General features: G+C 37.5%; 1 protein-coding gene across 1 annotated transcript in view; it reads right to left on the bottom strand.

The window, feature by feature from the left end:
* SLC16A10 (solute carrier family 16 member 10) overlaps window positions 1–16170 on the bottom strand; it is a 72572-nt gene that overhangs the window by 27822 nt on the left and 28580 nt on the right. The window contains exon 2 of the mRNA XM_009564850.2: window positions 1473–1617. Coding sequence (XP_009563145.2) covers window positions 1473–1617 — 145 coding nt within the window. The remainder of the gene's footprint in view (window positions 1–1472; window positions 1618–16170) is intronic.

Below are 16170 nucleotides of genomic sequence, written 5' to 3'. Positions count from 1 at the left end.
TCCCCCTGATTCTTACTCATAAACACTCAACCCTATCATCATCATCATTAAGTTCTAGACAATCAAAACTGTGTCTAACTGAGGGGCTATCCCACCACCTCTCCTTCCTTGACTATCCCTTCTGAAGAGTTTATAGCCATTCATTGCACCAGTCATCCCACTGTGTTTCTGTAATGGCAACTGTATCAGTTTTCCTGCTGCACAATGACTTCCATCTCCTCCTGTTGTCCATGACGTGTGCATTGGTGTTGATGCATTTCAGCTGGACTATTAATTCCACCACCTTTTTGGGGGCAGAACCCCTAATACCTGTGTGACCACTTCCAGGCGCTTTCATGGTTTCTAATACATCAATAACTCTGTCTCTGCTGCTGCATGTACATCCATTTCCTAACTCCACTGAGATGGGAGATTGAAGGACCTCGCTAGCACATCATTCCTCAAACACTGGTGTGCTGTCCCCAGGTTTATCTCCAGCAAGCCTGGTTTTCTCTCTTTCCCCTTTCCAATCTACTTTAAAGCTCTTCCAATGAGCCCTGCTAACTCCTGTGGCAAAGATCCTTCTCTCCCTTTGAGGAAAGGTGTACCCTGCCTGTCACTAGCACATGTGGTATAACAAAGACCAATCCATGATCAAAAAAATCCAATGTTCTGCTGGTGACACCAGGGTCAGAGCCAGGTACTGATCTTCTGGCTCTTCTGTTTTCTTCCTGCATCATTCCCAGTAACTGGAAGGACAGAGGAGAATGCTACTTGTGCCTCTGATCCCTTAACCAGTCATCCCAAGGCCCTGAAGTCTCTCCTCTTACGATTTATTCTAGAAAAGTTAGGGAAATGTACAAAGTAAAGTGCAACATGGAGAAAAGACTCAACTACCTGTTCAGGCTTTTTCAGCAGCACAAGAAAGAAACAAGATCTTCTTAAGTAAATAAGCCTTAAGTATTCATCATTATACCAAGGTTTTCTCTATACTGGTGTTTGGCAAGTGGAACAGTGATAATAGAAGAAAGCATCCAGTTTGACTGAAACATGAACACATTCCTGGAAGTCCTACTGCACATTTATCAACATTTAAACAGTGATTTAAAAACAAACGGATGGGGGGGGGAAGGAGAAAGAACACAGCATACATCAAGAAAACATACAAGAAGATTATCCCTGACAATACTGTAGATCTTACAGCATTAGAGCACTGGTCTTGCTGTTGATACCTTTATGCATAATTGGTCCTGTTAAATAGAGAGTGTTATCACTCCTGTTATCAGGTTATACTATATTTTTAATGTTATTTTTGAAGTTTTAAGTACCACTTGAGTTCCCACAAGTCACAGCTTGAAAGACAAAAATGAAAATTAATAAAAGGTTTCTACTCTAACGGATAATATCAAGTAGCACTGCTTACTCCCTCATGTTCTGTTGATGGAACCATGTAAAATTGATAAAGTAATTTGAATGTAAAATAAATACTTTACCTTACAAAAGAACTTGAAAGGAGTCCAGTAAATCCTACTGCAGCTCCAATAACAGCTACTTTTCGACAACCAAACAGGTCTGTGAACACGCTGACTATTGGAGAACAGAAGAAGACCATTCCCATAGAAAGCGAGTTCACCCATGCTGCAGAAAAGAAGAAAACAGCATTTCAGAAAGCCAAATGGTTTCAGCTTTTAGCTAGTATTTGTTTTAATTCAGCAACATAAAATCACATATAGAAGTGAAACAGTTGGGTAACTATTTTAAAATAAATATATTCTAAAATATCTAACATGGTAAAAATTAAAAGCCTGACCATTTTACATAATCAACTGGTTTAGACTTTCACTTTAAGGAATGCAAATATATTCCTCCAGTGAGTAACCTAGTACTCAAACTGATGACTAGGCCATTAAGGTACCTTTGAGCTCCATATGCCCTTTTGACATAAATGAGCAGATGACACTCGCTTCAATTCTAGACTTCAATGACTTTAAACATAAGCATTTGCTGAAAGAAGAAAATTAACTACATTACATAGATCTAGATGTTAGCGAACGTTAATGAGTAAACTAAACCAATCAGCTTTTATACTGTAATACCTACGTTAGGAATATGATTTTACTTTAAAACTAAAAGAACTTGAACTTGTACACCCATTTCCATATGTAATGGGAAAATGTCCCTACAGCTGATACTGCTCTGGCTTTACGGACATCATGAAAACTGCACTTTGTCTATAAATGAACCTTTAGATCACTAATATTCAGTTCAGGTGAGTACACTGAAGTTTTAGCCAAAAGTGTGGGTTTTATTTCCAAGTCTACAAAAATTATCTTCAAATAACTTAGATAGAAGAGAATTTGATTCATTTAAAATTAGAAGTCAGCTTTCAGCTTCACTTCATATAGGTGTCCAGAACTACTTCATTTACCTGGTATCATCTAATTGTTCTTCCAATTACACAATACTGATGCTATGCACAACAGTTCTGCCAGGGCATAAAGGTAGATCAAGCTGTTGTGCCACAACAATTAAAACAAATACCCAGGTAGGTAAATACCCCCATCTATCTGGGGAAAAAATGGCCAGAACAGGTAGTGGAAAAAGCTGTTGATGCAAAACACATTGCAAAAGACTAACTCTTTTGAATTGCATGGAAGATGAAAAAACTCTTTCAGTCTAGAATGGGTCTGAAACCTTGTAATTGGAATTTGGTTAGAATATCTTTCCTAAAGACATAGTGAGATTAAATAATTATGATTCAGTGATAAAGGCAATTGAAATTATGGGGGGGCAATGAAAGGCAGGGAAGACACCTAACGAAGAATACTTGCAAGTATATCTATCAATACCAAGGTTTAGATGTAGCGTTAAAGCTCCAGTAAGCCCCACGCAATCCATAAAGACTCCACTATGCAAGGCACTGAAGAAAACAGAGCAAAACGAACAAGCAAACAAAAAAGCATGTTTCTTCAAAGAGGTTTACATTGTAAGTGAAAGACAAAAGAGAACAGATGGTTAGAGGAAAACAGAAGTGAGAGTACAAGAAATAATACACTTATTTTAGGGCAAACAATGATCTCAATGAACCATGATCTAACTGTTTGGGGCAAGGAGGGGATATTATTGCATTTTGAGCGAGGGATAAATATAATGGAGTTTTAAGGTGTAATCTGAAGAAGAGCAAGGTGCTTTTAAGGGTATTTGCTGCATTTCTGGGGTATAACTAACTCAGACAAAATAGTCCTGCCAGACCTGCACCTCTGCAGCAGAAACATGAGCTCTATGAAGAGACAGCAGGAAGGACTAGGAAGAACATATCCCCCCGCAAGACACTGACCGGAAGGCACAGACCAAATTTATGAAAGGTCTGACCTTTCTCTTCTTCTGCACTCAAGGACGGTTCAGATGCACCTTGGATGTGGCAAGATATGACAGAGATCTGTCCCATGTTATAGCTTAGATGACTCCTGGTGTTCCAAGATAACACTGTACCAACTACAATTTGTAAGCGGGAGTCAGAAGGGGTAAACGCTCTCAACGCAGCCTGGGGACGAGCCAGTTGCAAAGCATCTAAGCCCAACTTTTACGGAAGTCCATATTTCTATTTATCTTCCTGAGAGTGAGCTATATAGAGACCCTGAGGTTCTCTATACCCTGAGGTATCCAAAGGAAACCGCAAAGACAAGAAGAGGAAAGTCCACAGCTTCCTGTCACCCCTCAAATAAATGGCAGCTCCATCATGATCAACAGTCCTCAGCAACTCTGTGTGACTCACAGGGCAACACTACGAATCAGAGATTACCCACACCACTCAAGCACAAGACCAAGAAAAAAGGCAGCTAAAACTCGAGAAGCGGGCATCATAACACTCAGGGTCACCAGACTAAGGGCGGTATGAAAGCACTAAGGAATGGCTGAATCTCCTGTCAGCCTTCCTGCCTAGGTAGGAGAAGACACAAGGCATCTGTGGCACTAGACAAGCCCACCAGAGACCGAGTTATGTGAATCCAATCTCACATAGACAGCTACATGCATCGCACTCAGGGAAATGAGCAGGTAAAGAAAAACTGGGCAACCGAAACAGAATAAGTAGCTTGTATAAACTCAGACTAAACTTCAGAGACACAAAAAAGAGTCCAGCAATACTGATCTCAAACACAGGCTGTGGTTCAAGTAGTATTCTCCTTAGTGTAATCAAATAGTTCGCAGTACTTTTAAATGGCTTATAGAACTAATAAAATAATTGATATATAAAAGCCCAAAGTGAAAAAGTTCAGCTCAAATTACATTCAATTAACAACGTGCTGACTTTGCCTCTTGATGCTTTGAGGTACTAATGGAAGAAGTGTCTGTCTTTTCTTTCAACCCTCTCTTCTTGTTACAACATTGAGAGGCAAAGCCTAAAAGAGAAGAAAGGTTCCCACAGCTTTTCAACAAAGCAGTTAAGAGAAAGAACAACAGCCTTATCTGAGGCATTTCAGAACAACGCTGCAATTAAACTGGAGAGGTGCGAGCTCATGCCCTGCCACTAGTGTAAACTAGAGCCCTTTAATTTACAACTGGAAGCTAATATGAGGCTTTGGGGTTCTATAGAAAAGTAACTTAAAAAGATGTTGTTGGCATGTCTCGTATGAACATCTTTTTTAATGAAAAGGGTGTTCTTGAATTTTAACTTCAAGTGTGTGCATATTTCAAGAAAATTTACTATATTCATCCTGAGAAATCTAGCATCAAAAAATTAAGATATAAGCAGAACAACATATGTTTAAATTATTAATTTATTTAAGGCAAATACTTCTTGCTAGAATATGTTGATTCTATGAAGGTATTGATGGTTATAAAATATATTCAATAGGTCCAAGTAATTTTTCACTTTGCTCAAATAAGTTTTCAAGCATTCTCCCACTTTTTCACTCAGTATGAAGAGGGTACAATGAATAGTCTTCTACATTTTTTAATTAGAAGTCACAACAACTGTCCCAAATAAGTAATAGGAAAAACTACAAATGCAGCTTGCCAGGATAAAAAGCGCTCTCTAGAGCAGTTACTACATATTAATTAAAAAATTTCTCCTCCAGGCTATTGGCTGCTTTCCTGGCCACAAGCTGGCTATATTTCAGAGCTGCTAATTCAGATAATAATACCACACCTAATTGCTACATGTAACTGCATTCATATTCATACATAAAATATTTTGATTGCCAAAGGAGGAAAGCTACTCTTACTTTAAGGTCTTAAGCCTTCCCTAAGTCACTAGAAGTCAAGAATAAGTTCCTCAAGACATATGACTGCAGAATAACCAATTCCCAAGCTTCCTGGAAGATGTAACAGAAGTTTTCTTTAAGATAAAAACATTAGACCAGAGAGCTTATTGGTAGCATCTATACTGACAAGTCTGCTTCTACGCCATTGAAACACACAAGAGGTTACAAAAGAATCCTTTATAATAACTAAAATTATTCCAAAGTAAAAACTCACAGCTGCGTGTTCTTTTCTTGCCAGTTCACTGCAAATGTGTGTACTTCATTTATGAGTATGTGTTCTCATATTTCTTTAATTATTTCTCTGTTCAACTATGAAACTATACCATCTACTCCACAAATATGCTGTCATTTTACCATGAGTTTCCAGAAGTCGGTCATATTTACATGCATCTTGTCTTCAACAGTAAGTACAGTATCTACTACCTAAGCATTTACAAAATCAGACATCAGTCACAGCTGGATTACCTAGCACATTTATCTACCAAACTACAAACCAAGCTGTTAAACGTTTTAATTCATTCTTTAGACTCAAGCACTAGGACTTAAGAGACAAAAGAAAAGAAAGCATTACTATCTTATCAATTAGGAATGCTTTATCATGCATAAATTTAAATAAAGGCTACTCATCCATAGCATTCCTCTCTTTACAATCAAAATTCTTCTATGCATTAGAATAAGAAGATTATCAGTTTCATCCTCGCAAGTGTCTTTAAAGTCATTGGCTTAACACAGTAACAACATCCTTCATTCTGTAGTTATCTTCAAGAAATTTTTTTAATATCTTCCCCTGACAATCTCCTGGGTGAGACAGGGAACAAAAAGCCACTGTCTGGCAAGTGATACGAAGCAAGTAAAGAGGAGTACATTTAAACTGAGGATTCAAAATCAAAATTTGTTTTGTTTTCCCGCATTAAGAAGGCAGGTATGTGTGTGTTTGTGTACCTCATGCAGCAGACCAAGACAGTAGTTTAATAACAGCTCAATGGATAGCTTGCAGAACAATCCATTTGGCACTACATATACTAAGACAAAAGCTCAGACTGGAAAGTTAAAGCAAACTTCCTGCATTTAATGTAACAGATTCTCATGGGCAGAGACCCACAGCTACACTGGTTTTAAGCACTTTTAAAACAGACTGGCCAACCATCACCTAAACCAGTACCTTTGTTTACTGTCAGACATCGTTCCTAAAAAGCAGTTCTTCCACCATCCCGTTACATAACTAGTACAGTCATTCAGGCCATACTATACTGCTAATACTTTTGAGTACAAACTGGGATGATGCTGGGTAGTGAGAAATTCTTGCGCTAAGTCATAATGAACAAAAAGTACAGAATCAGAGACAAACTGCTTCAGAGTCAATCTCTTGATTTATAAAATGGAAATAATATTTCTCCTACTGAAACGTGAAATTCTTCTTTTGTGGAAGGTACTCTACAAAGCAGATTTAATAAATAATTTTAAAATGATTGTGCAAAATTAACAACATAGGACAAGTTATATGAATGGCAGATGTTTAAAAGCGTTTCATTGTCTCATACAGACAAGGCTGGTGCAGAAGTAGCCTATTACAATAAAATCATATGCAGAGTTAATATAACTGCTTAAATAACAGCACTAAGTAACTTCCGAAAGCTCAACTTTAATGATATTTAGAAAGGTTTTCCTTGTATATTATGAAAATACTTGGAGAAAAAGGCAGGACAATATTTACCTCATGAAAACCTTCATGCTTCCATTAAGTTATTAGTTAAGATTTATGTAAGAATAATGAAGCCTGTATGTACTCTCCCAGTCTTAAACCATTAACAGCTGAGGGACTTCCTAAGCCAGGGGTTTTCATTTTCCCCACTAAAAAAATTTGGACATTACTATTTTCCAGTGTATTTAGCAATATTCTGGTGATTTCTCCTCTATGAGCTGCCATCCTCTCATGGAACACTTAGACACTTTCAGCACCTGCAACGTGTTACAGTAAACTACTCCGTAACTCAACTCTGGGCTGCGTGAAGGACCTCCACTTCTATTATGGCCATTTACGTGCAAGGATATTGTCTTCAAAGCAGATTGGCTTCCGTAAGAAGATTTGTTATGAGTGTAGCTTGGGAATTTGAGAGATCTTGTTTTGGAGGAAACAGAAATGGATGTTCAAAGTTATTTCTGAAGATAATTTGCTCATTTCCTGCCGGTATAAATAATTCCTTGCCTGCATAATTGCATTTACATGGCATTTATTTTTAAAAACAAATTGCAATACTACATAGATCAAAGACCGATTTAGCCCAGCATCCCCTTTCTGGCCACCACAAATTACTTAAGACAAATAACATCTGAAAAAGGGCTAGCATCCTGCAATACTTTCTCCCTGGCTATGTTCTCACAACATCCAGCAATAAGCAGCTTGGAAACCTCCTAAGCAGAAAGTCAAATCTAACCATTCTTCAAGAACATTTAGTTCCATCAATATCACTTCAGATTCACTGCATTTTATTGTAATCAGTTACAGAACATGCTCAGGCACCAGCACCACACAAAAAAAAAAACCTTCCCCTTTGTTTTGAACCCATTTACACTTTAATTCCTCTGCTGTAAGAAATATAAACTAATTATCCCTGCTAAACTTCCTCTTGCAACCTATGATTTTCTATGCCTTTATCAGATCTGTTCATACTAGTTTCTTCTCCAAAATTAAGTGTCTTTTTTTACTTTGTTTATTTTCCTTCATCACCTGTTATATTGAGTCTAATTGTACTATACAGTTTCTGAGACAGGGTAGTCAGAACCGCCTACAGTATTTAATATGGGACAAACAACTTTCTGTGCTAATATAACTTTTTTCATTCTTTATCTCCTAATTATATCCAATAATCAGCCTCTTCAATTATTCTGAGACCCTAATTTATGGAAGAATACTGTTCTAAATCACTGCTTATTTGAAAAATGGGTTCTGAAGATCATGTGAAACATTATCAGTTCTTCAGACAAATAATCTAGGTTGGCAACATTAGGCCAACTACCAATCTCTAGTTTGTGAATCTTGAAAAGACATATAAACTCCTTCAGGTAAGAAAGAAAAAGAAAAAAACACACAAAAATGCTTAAACGTTTTTCCCCGCCCCCCCCCCCTTAGAAAATGAGAAGGAGTTGAGCGCACTCTTAAATTCTAAGCCAAAGAGATCTTTACAAGTAGATCTCCTTAAACATACTGTTAACGTTATAGATGTAAGCTTCATTGCTTAGAACTACTGTATATCCCTTCCATTGATGCACTTTTTCCATCAATATAGTTTTGTTCTTATTGCCTATGTCCAACAGCACAGGGTGACCCTTTGCCTCTGGCAGTGCAAATACATCCTCTTGAAGGTGTTATCTATTTTTCTTTCTCCAGGGAAAAGCTAGGAATTTCTAAATAAGGGAGTTGTTCAACAGATGTCAGGTAACCAATGGTACAACACAACCATGAGACCCAGCAAATGTCAGAATATCCTCCCACACCCACAGAGAGCCTGTGTAGGTCAGGCTTCTGGAAACTGCCAACCCTATTTTTATCCAACCTATCACTACCCAAAGATGATGTCAAATGACTTGTGTTACATGTCTTGTTTACACAAGCCTGTGAAAACTGTTTCAGAGACCTCTCAGCAGCTTCTCATGAATTCTGAGGAATTAAATTAGTCGTGGGTGCAAGAGGGAGAGCAGCTGAATTTCCACATAGCCATTACCATTACTGAGCAATCCACAGATCACAGAATAGTATGTCAGTAAAAAAAAAAGAAAGTGGAAGTTGAAATGCATGTATTGACATACTGTCAAAAAAAAATGCACTGCTTGTTCTATTCGAAACAGATCTGCTGATCTCATTAGAGAAAGTATGTGTTTAAAGACTAAAAAAATTTATGATGTAATGCTACCATAGGAAGTATCCTATACTCTAAATTCTGGTCGCATGACTGCAGCTTTCGGTTTGCTTACTTTCAAGCTTATAATTTGTAGATATCTAAGCTAGGCTCTCCCTTAAAGTAATACTATCCAAACAAACCCCAAAAAATTAATTCCCATTTTAAAGGAAAAATTTAAAATACTTGGGACAAAGAAAATTTACTGCAAAGAAATACCATTTCTTTTGGACACCATCTCTTAAACAGGCTTTAAGGAACAGAATTATCTAAAAGGATCTGATCAGATTTCTACAACACACTCAAAGACACCATGGCCAATACATAAAGATTTTATGAACCAGGAACTAGTAGAAGTATCCAACAGGAGTGCAAGACATTGCTTTTTTTTTCTGCCCCACTGACTCTTTGTTTTTATCCTGTCCTTGAGGAACAAGTCTTTTATCAAATGACCTTACTACTGAAAAATACGGTAGTCATAATGAGTCAGAAAGCAAGAAATATATTGGGATCCACTGGGTCCCAATAAATAGATCTTTGAACAGACACTCTGTTTCCATGTCCACAAGCATGAAAGCATACCCTCTGTTTTCAGCAGACATTAGGTCATTATCAGGCAGTCTGAATTATTCTGATTGAAAAGATTGAACTCAGATTTTACAAACAGCTTGAAGCTTTCCTGTGCTTATACGTAACATCTCTTTATCATAAATGCTTTGCACGTCAAAAAGTTACTTCAAGCTTGTATGTGTCACTTTGCTCTTGATGCAACAAGGTGAAGAGAAGCATAAACTTGCCAATATGTTGTAAAATTAGCAAAATAAGCTCACAAAGTAGGAGTAAGAAACAAAACCAAACATCATATCAAATCAAAACATAGATTGTTCTCTTCCAAGGCTTTATCGACCATAAATGTTCTCTGACATGATGTGTGACAGATCAAATGCCAGAAAAGATTTACATATATCCTCAATACAGCTACCCTCCCTCCCCAGCTTGCCATTTACAAAAATAAGCCTATTTTCCCCTCCACCTTCATAAGTAATACATAACAATAAGCATTTCTACTGAAATCAAGTCCTTGTGAGCGTAAGGAGCAGGGAAAGAGAAGTCAGAACAATGAGTATTTATGCACTTACAAAACATCCTATATCACTGCAACTAGCTGATTTTTTACCTATCATCTAATTTACACTCACTGCAACAACGCAAGTTTAGGCAGTTTTGGAGATTTTTCAGTTGTTGATTCCCACTTTAGTAAATCAATAGAACAGATAGTGATGGTGAATCCAAAGCAAGTACCATGGAAATTGATCATAACATTTACTTCAAATTATAAGGCACAAAATAAGAATCTGAAACAATTAAAGAAAATGAGGGTCTTACAAGCAAACAACTTTTACTACTTGAGAGGCTGCAGATCTATGTAGTTAAAAAGTTAGAAGAAAATAAACAAATGCTTAAGTTAGTAAAAGCTAAAACAAAAGCTTGAAAGTAAAAAGTGCACTGTTAGGCAAAATATTGCTGGTAGAGATAAGTATTAAGTCTTCAGGAACCTTTAAAGGAAGGCTGAAGTCAATCATTAACAGAAAAACACGTGCATTTAGATTTCATGGCAAACAGCTTGACCTTTGACACTTAATAAAGTCTGAAAATGCTGTGGTAGGAAGAATAAACAAGGAACAAATTGATAAGTGGCTGTAACCATTTGTTTTTCCTTTTAGAAGTCATACCAGAATGTTTTCCGCTGACTGTCTGCAACAGCTTTCAAACCACAATGTAATCACTTCTTTAACTAATAGCCTCAAAAAAAACTGAAATCCAGAACTGATTTCCAGGCACATTTTTATCTTACCTTCCCTCCCCCCAAATTAGCACTAATTTCTTCATTTTTTTTAAATACCAAACTGCAGGACTCCAAGTATTATGTTCCGTTTTGATTTAGGATCAGTAACATTCTACATAATAAAATACTAGCTATTAACTCCAAAGATGATAGCCTGATTTACCAGAAAGGTTTAATCAGCTGCTCTCACAACCAACAGCTCCATACATATTCCAAACACATCTGCAACTAAACACATCATGCAATGGTGAGCTACAGCATGGATTAGAACAAGATTCAAATTCCTAAGCTTTCTTCCTTTCCTCCACCTCACTTGCCCTGGCACAAGACCTGTAAGTGAAGGTTGCCTTTTAAATACCAAAAGCATATATTTTACTTCTACAGCATCCCTTGCGAGATCGTGATGAAGACAAAACCAGACAAGAAAGAAATCTGACTTCATTAGTGACTTTTGTACACTGTCTAAAGCTCAGGAGCAGTTTGTCATCAAGCAGCTCAAACTAACCCTAACTTTTCATATGCAAAGATCCTTCCAAATCCATCAGAACTGGCTAAGAGACCCCATCACATCGATAACTTTGTGAGCATCCTCGGGATGAGATAACAGCATGTATTCTCTGATTACTTCAAGATATATTCCCCCTTGTGTTCTGTAGGTCTCTATGGAATAATCAATCTTAATTTAGATCATCTTCACGGCTCAAACCATTACCTGTAAGATCTCCTGATGTTACAAACCACCATTCCCAACTATTCACCCCAAAACAGTCATTAAAAGCATCACATTTAGGGCTTTATAGGCAGAGTCCCCATTATCAGCAAGGTACAGATTATTTACCATAAAAAAATACTCTAAGCAAACCCAAGATACTATTGCACAGAGCAAATATAACAGAAGAATTAGTGATTCTAGGACAAATCATTTAGATGCTATGACAGGTAAATATTTTTCAAGGTAAGATCCAATTGTCGGACTAGCACCTGCTTCAAAGGGGAAGAATCTGCGTTTATATAGAAACAAATGCCTATTTTGAAACAGGACATCTCAACTTAGAAAACAGACAAGTGTTCAGAGGCATGTGCCTGCATGTAGTATTACAAGTACAAAAACTGAACTAGGCAGCAAAATTCTGTCTTTGCAATTGTGACATTGTTTAGTACCCTAACTTATGTGGAAAGCAACACTTGACTTCAAACAAAGCAATTGCAAGGTAAAACAAGGTGATAAATAAGTTCTGTATGCCTATCTTTCATAAAGAATGCTTTTATTCAAAAAGAATATTTACAGATACAATTCAGTCTCATCACAAATACACTGCCATATGGAAACATTAAGACCAAAACTGGACTATTTTTAAGTGACTCAAAATTAAATGCTGTTTTCACAGGCTGAGGAGGAAAGGTGATTTACGTGCATCATGTCTTCTTTCACCCACATCTCCCATTTTCTTCCCTTCAAATACTGAAAACTTAGTAAAATAACAGGGGTACCATAAATTTTTGCACAGCAAACAAATGGATTAAAATATTGTCCCTTTCAGGGGATTAATAGGAAGAGGAAATAATTTGCATGGAAAGCTCTGTAAGTGCAGATACAAGAAAATGCATACATGACAGTAATTCTCTCAGCACATGCTTTCTGTATCAGTTACACGCACATGTGACTCAGCTTGTGCGCTCTGTAACCCTTGTGATCTAGTGAACCAGCCACTGTAACTCTTGACCTTGTTCTTCTATTAATACCTCATCTCCATTCAAAATTTAAGTCTGCTAATATTACTCACTGGGACAATAAACTATTTCTCATTAATTTAGTTCCCAACTACTAAGTTATGTTAACGACCTAACTTCCAGCAATCCAAACTTCCAGCAATCCAAATGCCCAGGTTGCCAAACATCTAGAAAACCTGAACAAATTGCTACTGGGCATACACAAAGCAATTTTATCTTAGATATACAGCTGATAAACTCTCATGAAAGCAACTTGCTGCATATGTAGTATTTCACATATGCAGCTAAGATAAACCAGTTTGACAGATACAGGACATATGGCCTACAGATTGTTGAAGTACTTCTTAGAAGACCTGGAGTTTGCATGTGTCCCATCTAGTCTAGAATCCAGTTTGCAAAAAATCAAAAGCAAGATGTTACACTTTTTTAATTTATTCATAATATAAAAATGTTTACTAGAGTCTCTAGACACTGCAAATACTTACCACTGGTAACAGTTATAATTTAGATTGTATTTACAGTTAGTAAAATATAAAAATTTAAGCAAAAAACTTCCTGCTAAGTTGCTGAATCACAAGCCCCCTTTCCTGGCCATTAAAGTGTTTTTTTCTTAGGAAACACCACTGCATCAAACATGAAAGTAAGCACTTCTTCAAAACTATTTTAAAGCAGAACCATAGTTACTTTAAGTTCATATTCAACAGCTGAGAATTTGTATTTGTGCTGAGTTAACCTTGGCCAGAGGCCAGGTGCCACCAAGCCACTCCATCAATCCCCCTCCTCAGCTGCACTGGGGAGAGAATATAATGAAAGGCTCATGGGTCAAGATAAGAACAGGGAGAGATCACTCACCAATTATAGTCACAGACAAAACAGACTCCATGAGGAGAAATTTAATTTATTACAAATCAACTCAGAGTGGAGCAATGAGAAATAAACCCAAATCTTCAAGCACCTTCTCCCTCCTTCATACCAGGCTCAACTTCAGTCCCGATTTCTCTGCCTCTTCCCCTGAGCAGTGCGGGTGGATGGGGAACAGGGGTTGTGGACAGTTCATCACAGATAACCTCTACCACTCCCTCCTCAGACTCCCTGCTCCAGTGTGGGTCCTTTCCACAGGTCACAAGACCTATCACCAAACCTGCTCCAGCACGGGCTCTTCTCTCCACTGTCACACGTTTATCCAGTTCACCAAGTATATCCAAAAAAACAGCCTAACCTCAAGTTTTCCTAGTCATTTTCACACAATTTCCATATTTCACCCTCAGCACCAGGTATTTCCAGAGCAAAACACAGCGATTTTATTTCAAAATACAAAGAAACGCAGAAGCAATTGAGCTGCTTGAGCACTTTTATAATTTTAGAAGTACAATATTTCTTTTGAGCTAAAATTCTATTTACTTGAGATAGGGCACAAATTTTATTCTGCAGCATTTGTCACATATATAGGTACTCTTTAGCATTACAAGTGGTCTCCTTTATGATACTGTATTACTCTGCAAAAAATATTTTATTATGCCTAAGACATCCAATCAGTTCTCAAAAAACTGAGTGTACTTCTAAAGAAAATATTTCTTTAAGCGCACATTTTATATAGGTAAAATCTAGTCAAAAAATAAAGGAGTAGTAAATTAAATACATCATGTATGGACAATAAATATATATATATAAACAGTGCTATCTGGAATAAATTCATTGTTTAACTCAAGAAACATTTTCTGTTTCACTAATATTCCTACTACATCACTTATTCTTTTACTTTCAATCCACCTACTAGTGACCATCACCAAAACTATGATACATACTCAAAAAAAATACTCAAACATCCAACTCCAGATACAACTTTCTGAAGATTTTTTTAAAGGAAGAATAGTTTTGCTTGGTAAAGATCTCACTATCTTGCGAACAAAACCAATAATTTTACAGACTATTTTGCTGCATTTTGGAAAATATCAGAAGTCCAAAGCTCTTATTTATAATATAAGTAGGTACAACAGCACAGAAGTCTGAGCCTATTAAACTACTTGTTCATTCCCTCCCCTGTTTTTCACCAATGCCATTTGCTCTTCAGGCTTCCGAGTGGCTGCACTAAAAAGACTCTTTGTACCCACCATGAGCAAACAGACACAGGCACACACTGTCCAGTGTAAATTTTTTTCTCCAAAGTCCCAGACTAAAACAATGGTTATTACTTCCTTAAGTATGAAAAGTAGGTATGAAAAGTCTCTCTTTTAAGAGAAACTGTAAAACGTAGTCAAGAAAACTGCTCAAATCAGTCACCTCCTTCGAATACCTGATAAGAGGTGGAAGACTTTAAGGAGTCTCAGTGCTTTACCTCCTCAATCGTTCACTTGAGAATACTTATATTTGTTGAAAAGAAGCCTAAACCCACCACTCTGCTTAGCAATTGCAATAGTCTTGCTTGAGCTGTACAAGTCTGAAACACTTCCCTGCAGTGACTCAGCCATTTCAGTTGTGTCAATGGCAAAAGAACCGGTATATTATCAGTACAGAGATTTTTTCCAGTTATATTACATGATAGTAATAGTGTAGAACAGTAATAGAATAGTATGACAGTTGTTAGCAAAAAAGAAAAGTCCTTCTGCTGAAGAATCAATCTCCATTTACTAACATTGCACTCGTCTCTTAGAAGAGTCTGAGCATTTAAAACGTGTTTTTATCTTATCAGCTTGCAATCTGAGCACCAAGCAGCTTGGCTACTAGCATTTCTACAACCCTGTTTACTTTAATGCTACTCCCAGAACAGTAACCCTACTAGATCAATCAAGTAACCAACAATTTGCCGTGTTTATTAGTGCCTTGGGGCACACGACACATTACAGGATGGTAGGGAAGAGCATTTCAGGATCATGCAGGACTTACTATGGAATGTTCAGAGGAGGAACCAAGGAGGAACTTAGGTGATGTGGGGAGGAGCAAGCATAGGAAAATAAGAGGGATAACAGGATAAAAAGGACCAAGTCCATGTAAACAGTCTGCTGGTCAGGACATTGTCTGGTCATGCCCTGTGCTGAATCACTGTACTCTGTCCTCTCACTGCACTCTTCCTTCCTAACCTTTCCCTGGTCAAGGGACTCTCCATCTGCGTGCACATCCGAGTGGCTGAGACCATCATCTTGAGGGATCCACACTGCAACCATCTGTATATATATTCATAGAACCACTTGGTTGGAAAAGATCTGAGACCATCAAGCCCAACCATACCAGTCCACTACTAAATCATATCCCTGAACACTTCATCAGCCTGTCCAGAGATAGTGACTCAACCACTGCCCTGGGCAGCCTGTTCCAGTGCCTGATAATCCTTTCAGTGAAGAAATTTTTCCTGATGTCTAATCTAAACCTCTCCTGGCACAACTTGAGGCCACCCCTTCCTGTCCTATCACTTGTCACCTGGGAGAAGAGACCAACACCCACCTCTCTACAACAGGCA

Source organism: Cuculus canorus, chromosome 3 (assembly GCF_017976375.1).
Source record: "Cuculus canorus isolate bCucCan1 chromosome 3, bCucCan1.pri, whole genome shotgun sequence".
NCBI classification, from domain to species: Eukaryota; Metazoa; Chordata; class Aves; order Cuculiformes; family Cuculidae; genus Cuculus; species Cuculus canorus.
This window is presented reverse-complemented; position numbering and strand designations above follow the sequence as displayed.